The sequence below is a fragment of the Neoarius graeffei genome, chromosome 22 (genome assembly GCF_027579695.1).
Source record: "Neoarius graeffei isolate fNeoGra1 chromosome 22, fNeoGra1.pri, whole genome shotgun sequence".
Lineage (NCBI taxonomy): Eukaryota > Metazoa > Chordata > Actinopteri > Siluriformes > Ariidae > Neoarius > Neoarius graeffei.
Window position 1 is genome coordinate 739,520 of NC_083590.1, and position 24,328 is coordinate 763,847.

The 24,328-nt window shown below is 42.7% G+C and overlaps 1 protein-coding gene across 2 annotated transcripts; it reads left to right on the forward strand.

Annotated features, from left to right (window-relative positions):
• The first annotated feature begins 2,751 nt into the window (after window positions 1-2,751).
• pick1 (protein interacting with prkca 1) lies at window positions 2,752-24,274 on the forward strand. 2 transcript variants are annotated; one of them, XM_060904146.1, is made up of 13 exons: window positions 2,752-2,914; window positions 3,190-3,262; window positions 14,605-14,716; window positions 15,098-15,226; window positions 15,366-15,432; window positions 16,247-16,336; window positions 16,546-16,599; window positions 16,686-16,748; window positions 16,925-17,058; window positions 20,748-20,840; window positions 21,277-21,327; window positions 22,415-22,559; window positions 22,871-24,274. In XM_060904146.1, exons 2-13 carry the CDS (start codon window positions 3,195-3,197, stop codon window positions 23,110-23,112), a joined length of 1,248 nt encoding a protein of 415 aa, XP_060760129.1. In that variant the 5' UTR covers window positions 2,752-2,914; window positions 3,190-3,194; the 3' UTR covers window positions 23,113-24,274. The 2 variants fall into 2 exon arrangements, with proteins under 2 accessions (XP_060760129.1, XP_060760130.1); XM_060904147.1 differs by lacking the exons at window positions 2,752-2,914; window positions 3,190-3,262 and adding an exon at window positions 3,602-3,677.
• Window positions 24,275-24,328: the final 54 nt, after the last annotated feature.

A 24,328-nucleotide genomic window follows, 5' to 3' on the forward strand; every position in this document is an offset into this window, starting at 1 on the left:
GTTGCACAATCCACATGCTGGTGAAAATGAGGGGGAACTGTCTTCATGTCGGCCTGGTTAAAATCTCCAGCCACAATGAAAAAGCCCTCAGTGTGAGTGGATTGTAGAGAACACTCACAGCCTCCTCTGTGTTAGCACTGGAGGGCACATACACAGCAGTGATGGAAACTAAAGTAAACTCCCTGGGCAGATAGAATGGGCTACAGTTTACAGTCAGAAGCTCAATGTCCGGTGAGCAATGGCTTGAGACAAACTTAGCATTTTTACACCAACTGTTATTGATATAAATACATAAACCACCCCCTCAGGATTTACCGCTTAGTGCATGGTTCCTGTCGGCACGAACTGTAGCTAGCCCCTCGATTAGGGTGGCCAGACGTCCGTCTTTAGGCCGGACCGTCCATCTTTTCAATGTCTTGTCCGGCGTCCGGCGCAGCATCAAGCCGGGGGCACATTTGTCCTTTGATGATCTTCCTGGCGCGTGCCTAGTGCCCTGCCCCCCTGGCCCTGGCTGGGACTTGGAAACACGAGTCTGTCCGGTAGACCAGCTGCTCACAACTGAACTTGTTAGGATATGGATGACAGTGCAAATGCACATCTACTATATCTACCTTAAGTTTAATTTCAGTGGTTTGTTCCTCCACAATGTTTTAAATAAATATAAATATGGTGTTCTAGCCAATTAAGAGCTAATTCATTCATTCATTCATTCATTATCTCTAGCCACTTTATCCTTCTACAGGGTCGCAGGCAAGCTGGAGCCTATCCCAGCTGACTACGAGCGAGAGGCGGGGTTCACCCTGGACAAGTCGCCAGGTCATTACAGGGCTGACACATAGACACAGACAACCATTCACACTCACATTCACACCTACGGTCAATTTAGAGTCACCAGTTAACCTAACCTGCATGTCTTTGGACTGTGGGGGAAACCGGAGCACCCAGAGGAAACCCACGCGGACACGGGGAGAACATGCAAACTCCGCACAGAAAGGCCCTCGCCGGCCCCGGGGCTCGAACCCAGGACCTTCTTGCTGTGAGGCGACAGCGCTAACTACTACACCACCGTGCCGCCCCAGCTAATACATTAATTATAATAAATACTATGAATGCTTTAAAACATTTTATAATGTTGCTGGTTATGTTGCCTATTTGTTCTTTGAGAATCTACAAATGATGTGCTTTTTGGTACTCAGCACCTTAAGTTTAATTTCAGTGGTTTGTTAACTCCACAATGTTTTTAATAAATATAAATACTGTGTGTTCTAGCCAATTAAGAGCTAATACATGAATTATAATAAATACTATGAATGCTTTGACCTTACTCTTTTTTCCCCACAATCATAATCTTTAACCCTACAAAATTGCGATGTTGATTTCACCAAACTTGAGTGACTTGCATAAAAATAATCCATTCTCAATCTTGCCACTGTGGTTTACATAAAAATTTGAGGGCTATGAATCAGATGGGATTTGCCATTATTCACCCTAAAATTGATTAGAATGCAGGAAATTGCATCTAAGAAATACAAAATTTTCTGGGGGAGGGCCCCCCGTCCAAATAATGTCCTCCTTTTTGGTGTTATGGAAACGGTCACCCTACCCTCGATGCTAACAACATTGTCCGGGACTGAAGAGTTAAGCCTTGTCTCTGTCAGAATTATAGCGCAGCAGTTCCTCATCTCTCGTTTTGATGTTAATTCCAGCTGCAGATGATCCATTTTGTTCTCCAGGGAGCAAACGTTAGTGAGAAAGATGGATGGAAGCGGTGTTTTATAGGGGTTAGTGTTTAGCTTAGCTGTTAGCCAGCCCCCCGCCGCCATCTTGGTCCATCTTCTGGACTGAGAGGCTCACAGTGAAGAAATACTACAATGATACCACCATACTGTAACACCACTACCACAAAATGACTCATTGTTATTGTCTTTGTGCAGAAATAGGTCTGAACAGAGGAATGATGTTGACAAAAAAAGCAAAAACAGGATAAGTTTATAACATACTTTATTAAATACCACCATCTACAGGTGACTTAATACCACTTCAGACTAGTTTAAATGTGTAAATTCATATCGCACCACTCATACAATAACTTCAGTCTCTCAGGAACAGAGGTTTATTTTCTCCTCATATGGTGAAATATAGTGCAGTATAAATTAATAGGGAAATTATACTCTTCAAACCATTTGTTTAATATTTGTCTATATTTAAAATTTAGTTTTCTGTTAGTTTACTGTAGTTCATCACAAGAATAGAAATAATTACAATTATTAAAATAATACAAAAAAGGAAAAAAAAATCGTTTAATAAAAACGACTTAAAATCAGAGCCCATGTTTAATTTTAAAGCCATGCAGCTTGTTCTCAGGAGTTAATGCAGAAGAGTGATATGATGAATATATGCAGAAAATAGAATTAATAATGAAAAGAAATAAAAACAAGAGGTCAGAATTAAAGTAACATGCAGTATTGGGCAAATAAAAATAACAGTAAAACATAACTGTAAAATATATCATGAAAAGTGTGTGGGAATTAGAATAATTCTATAATAAATAAAAGTAGGATTTCATTAAAAGCTAATAATAAAAAGTGATAAACGCTAGTTGTCACATTTGAAGTGAATATTGTATATTTTATGTGTTTTGTTTGGGGAGATGGTCACTGAGGCCTCAGGCTCTGAGAGGGAGAAAATCAGCAACGGGAAGTAATGCGCATGCGTGTCGGACACCAGAGCTGCGTTACCAAGGCGAGGGGGTTCCGGTGAGTTGCCGGAAGTACACATCTCGAGAGGGATGGAACAGCTGGAAACATTTCTAATCTCCGCTTTTATTATAATTCAGAAGTAAAGGCGTGTGTGGTGATGTGTTAATAACCAGGGCTCGCTGCGCTCCGGATCCTCCGTCACCAGGCGGTTTACGGTAAGAGCGTCAGCAGGAATCACAGTGGAGTCTGACCGGCTCAGCTCAGCTAAGCGAGCAGATATGAGCGGGCTGAGGCTCGGCTCTGTCCCTCACGCTAACGGGCTGAGGCTCGGCTCTGTCCCTCACGCTAACGGGCTGTAACGGCTGAACTAGCTGCGGGTCAGACCCGAAGGCAGTGCGTGCAGTGTGATGGAATATAAAGCAGCTGTTGTCGGTTCTGTGAATTAGCCTGCTAGCAGTGTGCGGTTACTGACTGTGATTATGATGTGCAGGTTTTATGGAGACAACCCTGTACCCTGGAATGTACTCCGACATCATGGACTACGAGCTAGAAGAAGATAAGCTGTGAGTGAGGCTGTGCTCCCTCTCTCTCTCTCTCTCTCTCTCCCTCCTTCACTGTGAAACGCATCAGCGACGCCTCAGATTCACCTGTAACACGGCGGTCTGTAGGACCCCGCAGGCACGGCATCAGTTGTACGCATGCGTGAAAACAAGTTAGCAGAAGCTAACCTGACAGGATTTTTGAGGGACTCTAATGTTGTTAATTATATTAATAAAATACTTAACTCGAACTAGTTACCATGCGCTAATCTCACCAAAGCTTTTCGAATTGTTAATAATCTTTATAACCTTCACATGAGCTAACCTGACAGGATTTGTTTATAGAATATTAATAATTGTAAGTGTTAATGCTCACTAGCTAATCTGACAGGATTTTCCAGACGGTTATGGGGGAGAAAGAAAGTACACCTTCCTGCAGGTCTGTGTTTTTATCTACCAGGGCCTGAATAACATCTCTGTGGTCCTCAGTAACTTTTATAAACAAGCAAATAACCTCAGGTAACAAAAACAAAACAAAACCCCTATAAAGATCTGTGGCTGGTTGAAGAGAGCAACTGGACCTGCCCGATGATTCCTCAGTTCTCTCTGACTAATAGGGAGTATCCAGTATTTATCCTCTCATGGATCATCATAGAATCCGAATGCTGATGGCTGCATTGTAGGTGGCTGATAAAAAGATGTCATAGACACCCACCTCTGTTCAGTGATGGTCGTTCCAGGTTGACAAAAATGAACGATCCTCTCTGGCTAAGATGTCTGCCAGTTTTCTGGAAGTCCTCTCATACTCCCGCACCAGTCGAAGGGATCTCATCCCAAAGTGCGTAGAAACATATCTGTGAAGATACTCAGTCGTCCAGGTACATAGTAATCTGTGGCTGGTTGAAGAGCGTTTCTTCACAGATATGTTTCTACGCACTTTGGGATGAGATCCCTTCGACTGGTGCGGGAGTATGAGAGGACTTCCAGAAAACTGGCAGACATCTTAGCCAGAGAGGATCGTTCATTTTTGTCAACCTGGAACGACCATCACTGAACAGAGGTGGGTGTCTATGACCTCTTTTATCAGCCACCTACAATGCAGCCATCAGCATTCTGATTCGGATTCTATGATGATCCATGAGAGGATAAATACTGTATACTCCCTATTAGTCAGACAGAAGTGAGGAATCATCGGGCAGGTCCAGTTGCTCTCTTCAACCAGCCACAGATTGCTATGTGCCTGGACGACTGAGTTTCTTCACAGATAAACCCTATAAAGTAAATCAAAACTCCAAGAACATAACCCCCCCCCCCCCCCCCCCCCCACACACACACACACACAAAATAAGACCAGCAAACTGTAAAAACAGTAAACTCAATGTCTGTACAATGCTCTTTATAGAGATCTTGCAGTCACGTGACCGGAAAGTACACAACCGCCATCGTGTCGGTCAAAAACACCGCTAAATACTGCTGCACTCGTGTACAGAATGGATCAATTTCAACCGACAGACTACACGGCTCATTTTTCTAATGAACAGATAACTAGATATATGTCTAAAATAAACGATCTACAGATTTGTGACCCTTATGGCTTACCGGACGGAGTTTTCACGACCGGATTTTGAACTGCCAGCGGAATACCCGGACGTGTATGATTACCTCATCAACTTTCCCTCGCTGTTCAGTGGTGAAGCACTGCGTGCTTATAAATCTCTGGACAGTTATCTTTACAGAAATTCAGGATTTGTCAGCGACTCAGATGTGGCATCTTGTGAACAAGAAAATGATCCTCATTGGATGGGTAAGTCACTTAAGTATTGAGTATAGCACTGACCAGCTGATTATAGAATAAGGTAATTCCAAATCGTCCGTGTTGTTTACATGGATCTGGCGTTGGAGAGGTAGAGGTTTGGCAGTGGAGATTTGAGTGGCTGTTTTCTGAGCTTAGTCAACAGGCCGGCTCTGCCTGTAGCCTCGCTTTTGCTTCGGCTCCCGGCGCTGCCTCCTTCGCTTTGCTTCCAATAACAATCCACGGAGACCCCGCTGGTCTCGCAATCTGGTCTCGTCCGGAATGTTTGTTTTTTTTTCTCGTCCGGAATGTTGTGCATGCGATGGAAATCGCTACGAACCGTCATTTTCTGCTGGAAACCAATGTCCAGTAAGTCCATACGGTTGTAGTGGATATTGAAGTCCGGTACAGACGAACAACACGCAAAAATACACACAAAAAACATAAAAACCGTGCACAGGTAGGGAGAGCTTGTAGCCGCAGCCGTTGTAGTAGAATTGTATATAGTAGGGTTTTCCAGAAGAAAAGGTAGAAGTAAAAGTAGAAGTAGAAGGCGGAATATGGCGTTTGACCTACAAGATGGCGTCTGTCACAATCTGGATCGGCTGTGACGTCACATGCAAGATCTCTATATGCACATATGTCAATATTCTTTTTTGCACAAGAACATACAAGTTTACAATACTTATTTATCTCCATGCTGCTATTCTGCACCTTGTACTATTGCACCCCAGTAACATGCTTCAAACTTTACATTTCTGGAACTACAATTCTGGACTACATTACCTCAAACTTGACTACATTTCTGGATATTCTGGGAACTGTATGCCCACTGTCTGTCTATGTTGTGTTAATTTGCTTACCGTGGTGCTTGAAAGTTTGTGAACCCTTTAGAATTTTCTATATTTCTGCATAAATATGACCTAAAACATCATCAGATTTTCACACAAGTCCTAAATGGAGATAAAGAGAACCCAGTTAAACAAATGAGACAAAAATATTATACTTGGTCATTTATTTATTGAGGAAAATGATCCAATATTACATATGTGAGTGGCAAAAGTATGTGAACCTTTGCTTTCAGTATCTGGTGTGACCCCCTTGTGCAGCAATAACTGCAACTAAACATTTGCGGTAACTGTTGATCAGTCCTGCACACCGGCTTGGAGGAATTTTAGCCCGTTCCTCCGTACAGAACAGCTTCAACTCTGGGATGTTGGTGGGTTTCCTCACATGAACTGCTCGCTTCAGGTCCTTCCACAACATTTCCATTGGATTAAGGTCAGGACTTTGACTTGGCCATTCCAAAACATTAACTTTATTCTTCTTTAACCATTCTTTGGTAGAACGACTTGTGTGCTTAGGGTCGTTGTCTTGCTGCATGACCCACCTTCTCTTGAGATTCAGTTCATGGACAGATGTCCTGACATTTTCCTTTAGAATTTGCTGGTATAATTCAGAATTCATTGTTCCATCAATGATGGCAAGCCGTCCTGGCCCAGATGCAGCAAAACAGGCCCAAACCATGACACTCCCACCACCATGTTTCACAGATGGGATAAGGTTCTTATGCTGGAATGCAGTGTTTTCCTTTCTCCAAACATAATGCTTCTCATTTAAACCAAAAAGTTCTATTTTGGTCTCATCCATCCACAAAACATTTTTCCAGTAGCCTTCTGGCTTGTCCACATGATCTTTAACAAACTGCAGATGAGCAGCAATGTTATTTTTGGAGAGCAGTGGCTTTCTCCTTGCAACCCTGCCATGCACACCATTGTTGTTCAGTGTTCTCCTGATGGTGGACTCATGAACATTAGCCAATGTGAGAGAGGCCTTCAGTTGCTTAGAAGTTACCCTGGGGGTCCTTTGTGACCGCGCCGACTATTACACGCCTTGCTCTTGGAGTGATCTTTGTTGGTCGACCACTCCTGGGGAGGGTAACAATGGTCTTGAATTTCCTCCATTTGTACACAATCTGTCTGACTGGGGATTAGTGGAGTCCAAACTCTTTAGAGATGGTTTTGTAACCTTTTCCAGCCTGATGAGCATCAACAACGCTTTTTCTGAGGTCCTCAGAAATCTCCTTTGTTCGTGCCATGATACACTTCCACAAATGTGTTGTGAAGATCAGACTTTGATAGATCCCTGTTCTTTAAATAAAACAGGGTGCCCACTCACACCTGATTGTCATCCCATTGATTGAAAACACCTGACTCTAATTTCACCTTCAAATTAACTGCTAATCCTAGAGGTTCACATACTTTTGCCACTCACAGGTATGTAATATTGGATAATTTTCCTCAATAAATAAATGACCAAGTATAATATTTTTGTCTCATTTGTTTAACTGGGTTCTCTTTATCTACTTTTAGGACTTGTGTGAAAATCTGATGATGTTTTAGGTCATATTTATGCAGAAATATAGAAAATTCTAAAGGGTTCACAAACTTTCAAGCACCACTGTATCTGTTGATGTCTGTGTGCACTTTTATGTTTTTTTTTTTTAAATACTGTACATTTGGAGTTTGGGGAAACGCAATTTCAATCCTGTGTGTAATTCTGTTACATGGTCTGATTGACAATAAATTTGACTTTGGCAACATTTAGAAACCAGGCCTGAGAAAGTAAGTACACCCTATAATTCCGTAATGTGCAGAAGCACCTTTAGCGACAATTACTTAAAGTGCATGTCTTCTGTCGGAGTTTATCAGTCTCTTGCATCACTTTGGGGAAATTTTGGGCCACCCTTCTTTACAACTTTGCTTCAGTTTATTGACATTTGAGGTAATTTTGTTTATGCACAGCTCTCTGAAGATCCCACCACAGCATCTCAATGGGGTTGAGGTCTGAACTTGGTCATTACACCACCATGATTTTTTTCCCCTTCTTTAGTCATTCAGATGTTCATTTGCTGGTGTTTCTGATCATTGTCCTGTCACATGACCCATTTTCATCCCAGCTTAAACTGCTGGACAGATGGCCTCACATTTGTCTCAGGAATCTGGCATAAAGTGGAGTTCATCATTCTCTCAATAGCTGCAAGCTTCACAGGTCCTGTGGCTGCAAAACAAGCCCAGATCCTCACCCCTCCAACACCATGCTTTACAGTTGGTATGAAATGTTTCTGATGATGCATTGTGTTGGGTTTGGCTGTTCATGATGACCAAACGGCTCCATCTTGGTGTCATCAGTTGAAAGGATATTTTTCCAGAACTTTTATGGTTCGTTCAGATATTATTTTGCAGACCCAAGTCATGGTCCATGCCCTTTTTGGAGAAAAGGGGCCACCCTTCCATCAAATCCGTACTTGTTCAGTCCTTTTCTGATTGTGCAGTCATGAACATAATGTGCTTCCAGAGGCCTGTAGGACACATGATGTAGCTCTTGGGTTTTCTTTTAACATCTGAGCATTAAACAGTCTGACCTTGGACTGAATTTGCTGGGATGTCCACTCTTAGGAAGATTGGTGACTGTCTTGAAGATTCTCCAGTTGTAAACAGTCCTTCTCACTGTAGAATGGAGAATTTCAGAGTGTCTGGAAATGCAACACGTACTTCTCCTGAGGTCATAGCTGATGTCCTTTCTTCTTGGCATTATGTAGTCACACACCTGAGTGCTCCAGAACGGTGTTTCTCAATCTATGGGCCATGGACCGGTACCGGTCCATGAGAAGATTACCGTCGGGCCGCAAGCCTGCCTCTGCACCAGTAGTCAGTATTATAATTTCAAACTACTGGTCACTGTCAATCAGATTATGTAGAAGAGCGATTGGCTGGCTCTGCTGTCAGTGCTTTTGTCACTGTGTGCCACGTAGCGTAAGTCCCCCCCCCCCCCCCCCCCCGCCCATTCTAGAATGTTAAGCGTTCCCGCCCGCACAAGGTTGCACAGTTTCACTCACTCACTCACTCACTCATTCTGTCCCAAGTCCAGTCATTCGCGCGCACACGCTTTGAGAGCGATATCATAGCATGTTCAAAGCAAGCTACTCTTGACTCTTTCTTTGGAAAGCGCCAATCTGACAGTGCAGATGCACATGAGCCAGAGGCAAAAAAAAATATCGCCCATTCACTCGCAATTACGACCCTTCATACATACAGTTCGGCTTTATTTCAAGTGATAGTTGTCCCCCGAAACCAATCTGTGTTATCTGCCAAACCATGCTAAGCAACGAAGCTATGAAGCCATCCAAATTATGCCGGCATTTGGAAACTAAACATTCGCATCTCAAGGATAAATCGGAGGATTTTTTCAGAAGAAAACGTGATGAATTGGCCACCCAAACTAAAGTGTTGAAAAGTAATTTGACCGAGAATGAAAAGCTAACAAAGGCATCATACATGATTTCACACCACATTTCCAAATGTCAGGCACCCTTCACAACTGGGGAGAAGCTAATTATGCCTTTGATTGTTACTGCTTGTAGTGAGGTGTTGGGTCCGGCTGCTGCAGCCAAAGTAAAAGAGTTTCCTCTGTCAAATGACACGGTCTGTCGTCAAATTGACAATATGGCGGCAGACATCGAAATGCAAATTTTAGAAAAGGCAAAGTCATCTGACTGGTTTGCCATTCAATTGGATGAGACCACAGATCTCTCTAACTTGGCTATGCTTCTGGTCTACATCAGATATGCTCATGAGGGCCGGTTTCATGAGGATTTTTTGTTTTGTAAGGTGCTTCCAGGGACCACAACCACTGGAGAAATATTCCGTATGCTTGATGGGTACATCTCTGGGCATGGGTTGATATGGGGGCGTTGTGTCAGTGTCTGCATAGATGGGGCAGCGGCTATGACCGGCAGGCACAACGGAGTTGTTGCTCGGGTAAAAGCCATTTCACCATCAGTGCAGGCAACGCACTGTTATTCATCGAGAGGTACTTGCCTCTAAACACCTGTCCACAGAGCTTCATGACGTTTTAAATCAAGTGGTCAATAGTGAACTTCATTAAGGCCAATCCGACAAATTCCCGTCTATTTATAGCTCTGTGTGATGAGATGGGTGCAGATCATGTTCATCTGCTCTTGCACTCTGAGGTTCGTTGGCTGTCACGGGGTAAAGTGGTGAACAGAGTGTACGAGTTGAGGCATTCTTGACAAACAGTCCAATCTTGCCGATCACCTGCGAGATCAGTCTTGGCTTATAAAGGTAGCTGATCTTTCTGACATCCTGGACCATTTCAATATGCTAAACCTGTCGATCCAAGGCCAAGCGTGTGACATTTTTCAAGCCAATGATAAAATCATGGCTTTCAAAAAGAAGCTCTCAGTCTGGACCAACAGAGTTAAGAGGTGTGTTTGACATGTTCGGCTGTCTGTCGTCTCTGGCTGATGAAGGTGTGGCTTTGGGGCAGGTGCTGGCAGTGATCGCGCAACACCTTACCGAAACACTGCGTCATTTTGATTCATACTTCCCCTCAAAATGTATTTATTGATTCATACTTCCCCTCAAAATCCCATCTCATGGAAAAGCAGTGGGTAAGAGATCCGTTCACCAACCCAGAAACGAGCGCTCTGCCACCTGTGGTGCGGGATAAACTTCTGGAGCTTTCATGCGATGCTGGTCTGCAGTTTAGATTTGGTTGACTTTCTCTGTCTGAATTCTGGCTGTCATGCTGCGATGAATATCCCCAGCTGAGTGAGATGGCAGTGAAAACACTGATGCCTTTCCGTTCAACATAACTCTGTGAGACTGCATTTTCACATTTGACAGCCACAGAGACAAAATCCCGAAACAGGCTCAACTCAGAAAACACGCTCCGAGTGGCCTGGTCACCCTGTCTTCCTCGTTTCGACCTGTTGGTGGTGAGAAAGCAGGCACATCCTTCGCATTAGAATGCTGACTTTTCTTTTACCAAATCTCTGTGGGTGACTGGGCCTGTCATGTGAGGTTAAGTCAGCACGTAGCTTGCGTTCAGTTCTCCCTTCATACTGGGACTGTGTAATCAGTCAGTATTAGGGCTACAGTGGGTCTTTAGGTTTCTCGGTTTGAGGTCCCATGTTTCTGGTAGACCTTTTTATAAGTGTGTGTATGTTACTGAGGCACTGTTTGGCAGTGCTTCAAGTTCAAAGGTGTAGTTTAAAAAAAAAAAACTAAAACACAAGTTTAAAAAAAAATTCTTGTTTTAATGGTTTTTATGCAAATGGTAATAGTAGGTTATTTATTATTATTATTATTATTATTATTATCAAATTATTGGGCCTACATATCAGTATATTTTATGTAATTTGGCAATAATCTCAAAGTCAAAGCACTTCTGTTAGTTTCCCTTGTTTAATAGTTTAGGCCTAAGCAGCAATAATAATAATAGGCCTACTACTACTACTACTAATAATAATAATAATAATAATAATAATTAGAATGGCATATCTTTGGACAGTTACTGGTCATTTGGCAATTTTCTACAATTCTGCCAATGCACTCCTGTTAGGTCTTATTTAGCCAAAATATTATGCTGGTATAAGCCTGCTACTTGTAACAAATACTACAACCCTGATTCCAAAAAAGTTGGGACAAATTGTAAATAAAAATGGAATGCAATGATGTGGAAGTTTCAAAATTCCATATTTTATTCAGAATAGAACATAGATGACATATCATATGTTTAAACTGAGAAAATGCATCATTTAAAGAGAAAAATTAGGTGATTTTAAATTTCATAACACATCTCAAAAAAGTTGGGACAAGGCCATGTTTCCCACTGTGAGACATCCCCTTTTCTCTTTACAACAGTCTGTAAACGTCTGGGGACTGAGGGGACAAGTTGCTCAAGTTTAGGGATCGGAATGTTAACCCATTCTTGTCTAATGTAGGATTCTAGTTGCTCAACTGTCTTAGGTCTTTTTTGTCGTATCTTCCGTTTTATGATGCGCCAAATGTTTTCTATGGGTGAAAGATCTGGACTGCAGGCTGGCCAGTTCAGTACCCGGACCCTTCTTCTACGCAGCCATGATGCTGTAATTGATGCAGTATGTGGTTTGGCATTGTCATGTTGGAAAATGCAAGGTCTTCCCTGAAAGAGACGTCGTCTGGATGGGAGCATATGTTGCTCTAGAACCTGGATATACCTTTCAGCATTGATGGCGTCTTTCCAGATGTGTAAGCTGCCCATGCCACACGCACTAATGCAACCCCATACCATCAGAGATGCAGGCTTCTGAACTGAGCGCTGATAACAACTTGGGTCGTCCTTCTCCTTTTTAGTCCGAATGACATGGCGTCCCTGATTTCCATAAAGAACTTCAAATTTTGATTCGTCTGACCACAGAACAGTTTTCCACTTTGCCACAGTCCATTTTAAATGAGCCTTGGCCCAGAGAAGACGTCTGCGCTTCTGGATCATGTTTAGATACAGCTTCTTCTTTGAACTATAGAGTTTGAGCTGGCAACGGCGGATGGCACGGTGAATTGTGTTCACAGATAATGTTCTCTGGAAATATTCCTGAGCCCATTTTGTGATTTCCAATACAGAAGCATGCCTGTAACGCTACGTTCACACTGCAAGGCTTAATGCTCAATTCCGATTTTTTTGTGAAATCCGATTTTTTTGTGAGGTCGTTCACATTAACAAATATATGCGACTTGTATGTGATCCTCAGTATGAACGAAAAGCGACCTAAAAGTGTTCCGCATGCGCACTGCAGGATACGACGACGTCACACGCAGTGAGCATGGCCAGTGTTTACAGAAGTAAAACCGCCCGGTTGCGGTATGACTCATCCAATCTAGCTTGAATAGCTGCATCCCCCCAAATGGAAATCAGCTCCCTAACCTCTGCGTCCTTCCATTGAGAAGATTCAGAACCTTCACAGCCCGAAGCGTCCCTCGCATTGATGTCATGCGCAGGGGCGCAGATACGTTTTTTTGAACTGGGAGGGACAAAAATCTGGGGGGGGGGGGGACAAAGCTGCCAGCAAACCAACCCCAACCCCGATATGCCTGTCAAACTTGTTGTTAGTAACCATAGCAACCAAGCTCGAGCTCGCAACCTGTGCAGTCTGCGCAGCTCAACCAACCGAATATCAGTCTTTGTTTTGTTTTATGTGAGTTGTTGCAACTATGTATACACTGCTGTGCACCTCAATAAACCGAATGGTAATTAGTCTTTTGATTTTTCCATGAGGTTTGCCTTATGCAAAGAAAGACAGCATAGACGCTTTTTCCTCCCTATAAGTGGGGGGGACCGAACGAGGTGAATTTAAATCTGACTTGTCCCACCCTCTATCTGCGCCCGTGATTATGCGCCATGTTGTTGTAACTTTTTTGAGAGACCCGCCGCCTACTTCAGCGCAGAATAGTGACGTTTGTGGCTTGTTGATGACGTGTAAGTCGGATGAATGCGACCTGGCGGTTCAGACTGAAGTCGCATATGAAAAGAGCGGATAGGAATCGGAATTAGGACCACATATCCAAACGGCCTGGGTCGGATTTGAAAAAATCGGATCTGTGTCGTTCATATTGTCAATAAAAGATCGGATACAGGTCACATATGGGCGAAAAGATCGGATTTGAGTCACTTCAGCCTGCAGTGTGAACGTAGCCTATGTGATGCAGTGCCGTCTAAGGGCCCGAAGATCACGGGCACCCAGTATGGTTTTCTGGCCTTGACCCTTACGCACAGAGATTCTTCCAGATTCTCTGAATCTTTTGATGATATTATGCACTGTAGATGATGATGTGTTCAAACTCTTTGCAATTTTACACTGTCGAACTCCTTTCTGATATTGCTCCACTATTTGTCGGTGCAGAATTAGGGGGATTGGTGATCCTCTTCCCATCTTTACTTCTGAGAGCCGCTGCCACTCCAAGATGCTCTTTTTATACCCAGTCATGTTAATGACCTATTGCCAATTGACCTACTGAGTTGCAATTTGGTCCTCCAGCTGTTCCTTTTTTGTACCTTTAACTTTTCCAGCCTCTTATTGCCCCTGTCCCAACTTTTTTGAGATGTGTTGCTGTCATGAAATTTCAAATGAGCCAATATTTGGCATGAAATTTCAAAATGTCTCACTTTCGACATTTGATATGTTGTGTATGTTCTATTGTGAATACAATATCAGTTTTTGAGATTTGTAAATTATTGCATCCCGTTTTTATTTACAATTTGTACTTTGTCCCAACTTTTTTGGAATCGGGGTTGTACTAACAAAAAAGTAATAATAATAAACGTATCTATCTGTCTGTCTATCTATCTATCTATCTATCTATCTATGGAGGTGCACATTGTGCACTTCATTAGTACCACCTGGTTGTTAATAACTCTCTTCATGATTGTGGAAGTAGGAAGGGTGTACTTGTGGATGACTACATCTTGAAATAATCGGTTTTTGGTTTCTTCACCTGAGGTTATTTGTTTATAGAATTTTGTGAAAACCACGCAATTGTTATTTATGCACTGATGAATAAAAGCACAGACTTGAAAGAGCGTGTACTTTCTTTTACCTCTGACTGTACATGAGCTCCAAGACACACCCACTGATCCATGTATGATCTCAGACACACCCACTGATCCGTGGTCTCTCCATGACTCTGTAGCTGTGATGGTTGAGCACTAAGTAAGTGTGTGTATGTGTATACAGTGGGATTCCCACAGTTCCTGGAACAGTGACGCTGAAGAAGGATGCACAGAACCTCATTGGGATCAGTATAGGGGGCGGGGCTCAGTACTGTCCCTGTCTCTACATTGTACAGGTGAGTTATCACACATGCTGTCCCAAAACCGCACACACTGACCCAGGGTCATATGCAACGTTCCAAAATCATATCCACTGTCTGAGTCCGACAAGCTGTCCTGAGTGTCCTCAATCACTGAAGATGCATTTCTATCTAAAATAAACTCCACTGTAGCATTGTGCACTAAATGTGCCTAAATCATTACACACACACAGCTGTTAGCAATTTATTTAACGATTATCATTTATTTTTTCTGTAGCCATTTCATTGATCCACTACCATGTGGGTTAGTTGATAGAATGTTCTTTGTTGCTTGTCTTAGATTTAAAATGTGTAAAACAGCATTGGCACTGTTTGTGAAACTGCAATTAATTATAAAGCTGTGTGTGTTTCTCTCAGGTTTTTGATAACACTCCAGCAGCACTGGATGGGACATTAGCAGCAGGTGATGAGATCACGGGTGTAAACGGTAAACCGGTGAAGGGCAAGACCAAGGTGGAGGTGGCCAAGATGATTCAGACTGTCCAGGTGTGTGCGTGTGTATAAAACTGCTATGTGTACACTATCTGTACACCTTCATGTACATTACAAACACATGAAATAATTTTCATTAATGGAGTGTGTGTGTGTGTGTGTGTGTGTGTGTGTGTGTGTGTGTGTGTTGTAGGGTGAAGCAGTGATACATTATAATAAACTGCAGGCCGACCCCAAACAGGGCAAATCCCTGGATATTGGTAAAACACACACACACAGGACCACAGTGTGTGACATGAAACTGAGCTTGCTTTAGCCAGATAACTCATGGCATCATTCAAATATTCAACGTCTATCACGTCAGGGGCAAAATACTCAGGGTTTTGTAAATACGCTGATGTATACCTTCCTCCAAATCCACTGATCGGCGGGGCATAATTAATACTGACCAGTAATATGACCTCATTATTAATTCGGTGAAATCTCCTCGGATAAAGCCACTGTATTATGTGTCATGCTTTTCGATAGATAGATAACTTTGTCATTCACCTACACATTGAGTGCATCAATATAACTGCTGCATATAATTATTGCACAAAATTCGGTAGCCAAAAATACCAAATTTACAAGTAAATACTTAAACTAAATAAAATAATATTCTATGGAATAGAATATATGAGCTATACTAGAAATACTAAATATATTGCATAATAAAGAATTTATAGCAGCATGTAGGATATTGCACATAGTCCACATAGTGAGGTTCTTGTCCAGATGGGGATTATTTAGCGTTCAGGAGTCTGATGGCTTGGGGAAAGAAGCTGTTACAGAACCTTGCTGTTCCACACCGGATACTGTGGAACCTCTTGCCAGAGAGCAGCAGGGAGAACAGCCTGTGATGCGGATGGGTGGGGTCTTTTCATAATGCTCTGAGCCCTGGTCAGACAGCATTCGACTGCAATGTCTTAGATGGTGGTTATATACTTTTAAATGAGAAAAGACATTGTGCAAGGTGTGTGTGTGTGTGTGTGTGTGTGTGTGTGTGTGTGTGTGTGTGTGTGTGTGTGTTCTCAGTGTTGAAGAAGGTGAAGCACCGGTTGGTAGAGAACATGAGCTCAGGAACAGCAGACGCACTCGGACTAAGCAGAGCCATCCTCTGTAACGGTAACACACAGAGTCACGTTGTTCAGGAGTTAACAGCGCACTGTGACATCTTGTTAAAGCTTTTTAACAGATCTGATCTAGACACCTACCAATAATCAGATTATTCAGCACATGTACACTGTTAATCTGGTTTATTTCATACAGGTACTGAAACAGAACTGATTATTTTATACATATAAACACAATACTTATAATAACTGTGTGTGTAGATGGACTTGTAAAGAAACTGGAGGAACTGGAGAAAACTGCAGAGCTGTACAAAGGTAAACACGAGGTGTCATTATTTACACTGGCCCTGATGGAGTGTTTCTGTTCAGGATGAAAGCGTGTGTGTGTGTGTGTGTTGCAGGGTTGATGGAACACAGTAAGCGGTTACTCAGAGCATTCTTTGAGCTCTCACAGACACACAGGGGTAGGACACACTGCACAGTGGAATTATGGGAAAATTTGTGTTTGCTATTGATGAGTAAATAATATACTCCTATTAAATGTTATAATTTGATGGTAATAGAACAAACTCCCCCCCCCCCCCCCCCCTCTCTCTCTCTCTCTCTCTCTCTCTCTCTGTTTCTCTTCACCTTGGGTTAGCGTTTGGTGATGTATTCTCTGTGATTGGTGTTCGGGAGCCTCAGGCTGCGGCCAGTGAGGCGTTTGTGAAATTTGCAGAAGCTCATCGTAACATTGAGAAATACGGCATCCAGCTGCTCAAAACCATCAAACCTGTGAGAAACTCTCTTGTTTTTGTGATGAACACATTCACATTTGCAACCTTGGTTCCAAAAATGTTTTGAGCCTGTGTAAAATGTAAATAAAAACAGAACACAATGATTTTCAAAATCCTTTTCAATGTGTATTCAGTTAAATACAATACAAAGACAAGATATCTAATGTTCAAATTGATAATCTTTATTGCTTTTTGTAAATGTACGATTATTCTGAAATTGATGCCTGAAACACGTTCCAAATAAGTTGGGATGGGGACGTGTTTAGCACTGCGTTGCATCACCTTTTCACTGAACAACACTCTGTAAGCGTTTGGGAACAGAAGTTTGAGTGTGAAATTATTTCCCATTCTTGCTTGATATATGACTTCAGCTGCTCAGTTTAACACCCACGCTCTTTTACTATGAACCCACACTGTTGTAACACATGCATAGTGTAGCTAAGCATTGTCCTGCTGGAATAAACAGGGACAACAAAAGACTGGAAAACTTGTGGAATGTTCAAAAAACACCTGTTTGGAACATTCTACAGGTAAACAGGTTCATTGGTCAGTGGAAACGCTCAGTCATTCACAAGCAAGGACGGGGTGAGGTTCACCAGTTTGTGAAAAAATGCATAGAGACACAGTCCAACAGTTTAAGAACAGTTTCGCAATGTAACCTTGCAAGGAATTTGGGGATTTCACCATCAACAATCCATAATATTATCAAAAGATTCTGAGAATCCAGAGAAATCTCTGTATATAAGGGGCAGGGCAGAAAGCCAACACTGAATACCTTTGACCCCTCAGGCGGCACTACACTTAAAAACCCACATGGATGCATAAAGGACATTACTGCATGGGCTCGGGAACAGTTCAGAAAACCCTTGTCTTTAAAACACTGTTCGTTACTGGGCCTGAGCTCATTGGAGACGGACTGACTCAGAGTGAAACAGTGTGCTGTGGTCTGACGAGTCCACATTTCAAATTATTTTTGGAAGTCTTGGACTTTGTGTCCTCTGCACTAAAGAAGAAAAGGACCATCCAGATTGTTGCCAGCATCTGTGATGGGTGTGGGGGTGTGTTAGTGCCCATGGCAGGGGTAAATTGGACATTGTGAAGACTTCATTAATGCTGAGAGGTACAGACAAGTTTTGGAGCGACTCATGCAGCTGTCCAGATAATGTCTTTTTTCAGAGACGTCCCTGTATTTTTCCAGTAGGACAACGCCAAGCCACATTCTGCACATGTTACAACAACATGGCTTCATAGTAAAAGAGTACAGGTGCTAAACTAGCCTGCCTGCCTGTTGAAAATGTGTGGTGCATTATGAAGCACGTTATTGAGCAACTGAAGCTGTATATCAAGTTAGTGTAGGAAATAATTTCACTTTCAAAACTTCAGCAACAATTAGTGTTCTCTGTTCCCAAATGCTTAGTGTTTGTTCAGAGAAAAGGTGATGTGTAACAGTGGTAAACGCGCTCCTGTCCCAACTTTTTTGCAATGTGTTGTAGGCATCAATTTCAGAATGAGTGTATATTTGCAAAAAGCAGTAAAGTTTATTGCTTAGAGACATTAAATATCTTTGTATTTATTCAATTGCCTACAGGTCAAAAAAGAAACCACTGCATTCTGTTCTTACTTACATTCTACACAGCATCCTGTGTTTTTATATTTATTTATATCAGAGGGAGAGCTGACATTTACACTAACGCACAAATGCACTGTGTGGTGCTGTCTTAGGAAAATAATCATCTGCAGGGTGGTGTGATTGAAGTGGAGTTACTGTTACCACCCTGAAGTTGATTACTTTCCTATAATAGCACGTCCCCAACTGTTTTATTCCTCCTTTACCGCAGCAGTTTACCAACAATTACAAGTTTTATTTATTAAAGAACATCATAATTTTTTATCCATGAATAGTTACATTTATAGTTGAGACGTCAGTGAAACAAGTCGGTTCCTGTTCTTGCTTCCCTTTTTTTGTTCTAGTCAAGTTAATAGTAATTTAAAAAAAAAAGCAGTTTGTCATGTGACCAAGAAATCACAAAAGTGTAAACTCCTCTGTGCTGAAGATGTTAAACAGTTCCAGCTTTACCTCTGACTGTTACAAAGCACTGACACTGGAGACTCCTTCCAGAAATGTTACAGAAATCTTCACTGTATCGTCAGAGTTTTAATCCATTTATATGGCGTCTCTGCTGTACACATCCAGGGGCGTATCACCCGGGGGGGATGCGTATGTTTCACCCCCCCCACTTTTGTTGAAACACAATTTCATCCCCCCCACTTTTGTCAGATTAAAATGACATCATTATGAAAATTATACAGCTACTATAAAATGTGTAACAAGGAAGTAAACTATTGCCATAACGTTAGACAAAAAACAGGCACGCAACGGACTCAAAACAGTTTTTCTCACCCGACCACTCAGCAGTTGCGTGAATATAATAGCCAGTTTGCGTAGCATGCCGAAAGTGCTCAATAATACAGTATCTGTCTGCAGAGCCAACACCAGTTTTACCGCTCCTGATTCACTGTTCCAGGTTTGACGTCGCATGCGGTGCTTACTGTGCCTGGCTCTGCGGCTCTGCACACAGACCCTTTGTTCAAACAGTTGTCCCGGGTGCCATGCCCTAAAAGATTGTGTTAATAGTAGTTACTAGTTGTAAAGTCAGTTGAAGCAAGTTTTTTATTACGTGTGTGTGTGTGTTTGTACCAAGTCTACTTTTCATGCATTATAACTGCTTATCACTTTTTAGAAGAGTTTTTCAATTGAGATTTAAAGGCATTGCAAATCGAATGAATGTTCAATAAATGTTGTACAGTAATGTTATTTGGCCATTAAGTGTTTGTTGTATGTGTAGTCTATTGCATCATTTTCAAATGTTATGCATTAAACCTGATGTAATGCATGATGCAAACAAGTTTTGTACACGAGTTTGATTAATTAAAGACATTAAAGCAGGAACTGCCCCGTCTTATTTGAATGCTAAGGTCCTTCCAGGATGCTGCGCTTCTCCAGCATGAACTGATTAGCCATGCCTCCTGCTCACACAAAGCGATCCCAGTCCAAACTGTTATGCATGATGGTGTATGATCGATACACTGTGTATGACTTCTTGGGCTATGTGAAGTTTTTGGTTTTGTTTAGATCAGTGTATACCAGTGTAGGCAGCAATACTGACATCTCTGTTATAGAACAGTATCCTGTTACCTAGAATTATCACTCAATACTTTTTGCCTTCACTTACTGAATAATTACATAGCCCTGGCAGTAACAACACCAAAACCCAACATGATAGATCTCTGCATGAAATGCAGAACTTGGCTGGAGTCAACCGGATTTACAGGCTTTCTGCTGTCCTCCCTTTCATTTGCATCCATGGACCATGGGTATGAAAAAGTTCCATATCGGTCATTGCCGGGCGTGTATATAGCCATAAACCGATTTCTAATGATATGGCTTCCCCATTCCAGAACACCCCCACTTTTGAAAAGCTTGATACGCCCCTGTACACGTCCCTATGTAAGGGGTATAGAAACAATAACCTGTTAGAGCAGGGGCACCTGCACTATTGTCAGAGCTGCTGTTAGAGAGAATTAATCAACACCTTCTGAACAATCAGAGTGCAGAAATATATAAACACGAACCCTGTACTGCTTTTTTTTTTTCCCCCTCGTCTGTGTGTGTGTGTGTGTGTTTAGATGCTGCATGATTTGAATACGTACCTTCATAAAGCGATTCCAGACACCAAGCTGACCATCCGCAAATACCTTGATGTCAAGTTCGAGTATCTGGTGAGAAACAGAACTGGACCAGTCACGAGCTGTATTTATCTCCCGTCCCATCACTGCTTACCGACTGCTGTGCACCATCACTGTAGATAAAGTTTAAAGGTTGAGCCACACTTCAGTCATCTGCTGTTCAGAGAGAAATGTGTGTGGGGCAGAAAAATAGCTCTTCACTTTCGTCAATAAGCTATTTAAGTTTTTTGTTTGTTTCCTTGCGGTTGGATTTTACCTGAAATGTTTCCATGATGTGTTTATCAGCTGAACTCGAGTCTCTGCCTCCATTGATCAAACTCTTTATTTACACAGCAGCAGTTAGTAAGTGTGGGCGGGGTTGGGATTGGTCCAGTACATAATCCTAAGTGAAATGTGCAAATGAATGTGGACATGTTTACATAGCAGATAATGCAGCAGTGTAATTTTGTGGATTTTTTATTTTTAACAGTCATACTGTCTGAAGGTGAAAGAGATGGATGATGAGGAGTACAGCTGCATCGTGAGTCCCCACCACACACACACACTGTGTTCCAGTCCCAAATTAAACATGTCCTCCTCAACTTCCCCTTATGACCTGTCTGTGTGTGTGTGTGTGAGAGAGAGAGAGAGAGAGAGAGAGAGAGAGACCCCTACAACCTGTGAGAATGTGTACACTCTGTATGAAGTCGTGTTGCTAACTCACTAACGCACAGCTCCAGCAGTGTCACCAGGCACAGTTTAATTTAACATGGTCAGTATGGGAGAAGATCATGTCTCAGTGACTGTGTTGGTGTATCTTCTCTCCACACAGGGAAGGAGGATTAGAGAAGCAGCGTTACAGTGTGGTTAGTGTCGAATAAACTCCTGAGGCTTTAGTTTTACTGTTAGTTGTTCTGCGGAAGCTGAGCAGTCAGGACTGGCTGTGGAGTGACCCGTGAGGTCTCATGGTGCTGTCTCCATCCCCATCATTAAAACATGCAGAACACTTCAGACTCCTCCACGGTTCCCATCAGCTCTCGTTCTGTGCTAGTGTTCATGTCACTGTAAACTTCAAGTAATAATGAGCCAGAGTTACAGAAACATGCAGTTTTTTTTCATAATCTGAGCTCAGAAACTGTGGTGGCGTGTCGACACAGTGGGGGTAGCGTTGTCACCTCACAGCTCCAGGGCACCACAGCTTGGCCCTGGGCTCCGGTTACTCCCGTGTGGGGCTTCTCTGGGGCCTCTGCTTTTCTCCCACCTCACAAAAACCTCCCAGTAGGTGAACTGGTGTGAATGAGTGTGTGACGGCGTGTGTGCATGATGCCTTGTGAGGGACTGGTGTCCCATTCTGGGTGCATTCCCACCTCACACCTAGTGTTCCCTGGATAGGCAACCGGACACTGAAGGGGAGTAAGTCAAGGCTGCTTTTCAATCAGAGAGAACTCTGAATTTAATGGAGGACTGTGACACCTGTAAAAAGGAACACAACCTGTTTTTTTTTGTTTGTTTTTTTAAAAACTTATGTTCCTCAGTAAAGTCTTTTAAAAAGATGGCAAAAAAACAGAATTTACAGTATGACTCATCACTGTGTGTGTGTGTGTGTGTGTGTGTGTGTGTGTGTGTAGGCACTGGGAGAGCCACTGTACCGGGTTAGCACAGGGAATTATGAGTATCGTCTGATTCTGCGCTGTCGACAGGAAGCTCGTTCTCGATTCGCTAAAATGCGTAAAGATGTTCTGGAGAAGATTGAGCTGCTCGACCAGAAGCACGGTGAGTTACACCACATGAGCACACGAGCAGGTGCCAGTTCACTTTTGTTGTTTTGTCTCTTGTGGGTGTGAACTAACTGCTGTTTTGAATTGTAGGTGTGGCATGTCCAGCGTTTTTGTAGTTCTGATCAGAACCAGTAGTAGCAATATAATATAATAAATACATAAACTAATTAAACAGGCCACTAACAGTGCACTAATGGCACAGAATTGAGAAAACTGAAATTGATTGTGAGTGAGACTGTAGGGTTTCCACCTCATGGTCATGTGTGTTTCCTGCGGGCCTGCCCTGCTGTTCTGGTGTGTGCGCAGTTCAGGACATTGTATTCCAGCTGCAGAGGTTCGTCTCGGGGATGTCACGTTACTACGATGAGTGTTACGCTGTGCTGAAGGAGGCCGACGTCTTCCCCATCGAGGTGGACCTCTCACGCACTACCCTCAACTACACCGGTCCAAACTACGAGGACGAGGATGAGGAGGGCGAGGAAGAGCGGGAGGAGGAGAAGAGTGAACAGACCGAGAATGGAGCGGAGAAACTGATCGATGATGAATGAGTGAAGAACAGTGTGGGGGGGGGAGAGATGTACTGAGGCAGAACAGTTGTAAAGAGTGTGTGTTTGTTATATTTTCTCACATTCCTGCTGTGTGTGCGTTTAACTGTAATCACAGACGAGGTAATGAGCAACCCTTCATCCATGACGCTAACAATTAATCAGTCAGGACATACATGTCCTAAATCCCTGTCCCACCCTGTGGAGCTTACTCATTCCCTCACTCTGCCCTGCTGGACCACACCACCTTCTCTCACAGGCCATGTGCTGCACTGACAGACAGTTAGGGATGCATCAGTACCGCTGGTTTTAGTGAACTGGTACTGAAATTAGTAACTCAGCATTAATGAGTCAGGGACGGCACTGAACATTGTACAGAGCTGTGTGTGTTGGCGTAGAGCAATGCCACTGAGCATGGGCATTAAAAAAAAAAAAACCACGAGTGTGTGTGTGCTTTTAGAACTGAGGTGCTCTCAGGTGCAGCTGGCCACGCCCACTGACACTCCTCCCACTTCTTCCCCAGTCTGGCTATTGATGCGTCCTTCCAGTGTGAGATTTGGGATGGAACCTCACTCACACTGCAGAAACTGAAGTTTGCAGAAAACACGTTAAATGGTTGTGTTCATTTCCTAAACTGGGATGCACCACGAAATGACTTTCTCTCTCTATTTCTGTCTGTCAGTTTGACACCAGCAGCTCCAGGAAGGTGGTCTGTGTTTCCCAGCTCTGTCCTCTCGGTCCTGCTCATGGGCTTTGTTCCGAATGTCAGCATACCCTAGTGTACTGTATGCAGTAACCCTAAAGAGGGTCGTGTCCCCCGGGTGGAGGAGGATGAGGTGTTGGCTCTGCACTGTTTGGGACGCAGGGCTGGGTGTAAATGGCTTTGTCCATGTACAGATTTAGAACAATGGGTTATCAATTTCAGAATGAACATCAGCGCTTTAATTCCTCTTTACTGTGTTGAAATCAGTCTCTATTATTATTATTATTATTATGGGTTTATTTTCTCTCTGCTGATTCCTGTGCCCTATCCCTTGTTTATGAAATGTTTATTTCTGATCTTTGTGTCTGAATGTTACAGGTATGATGTTACTGTAATGGAAAACATGCTACTGATTTATGAAAAGTTACAATTCTATAAGAAATTAAACACATTCATGGCAAATTTGTGTGAGAGAGTGAGAGAGAGGAAGAACAAAGGATAAGAGTATTTTAACAA

Coding starts and splice junctions, on each gene's coding strand:
- pick1 (XM_060904146.1), top strand. CDS start 3,195: ATGGAGACAACCCTGTACCCTGGAATGTACTCCGACATCATGGACTAC. Junction 16,337..16,545: donor CAGAGCCATCCTCTGTAACG/GTAACACACAGA, acceptor CTGTGTGTGTAG/ATGGACTTGTAAAGAAACTG. Junction 16,749..16,924: donor GCTCTCACAGACACACAGGG/GTAGGACACACT, acceptor ACCTTGGGTTAG/CGTTTGGTGATGTATTCTCT.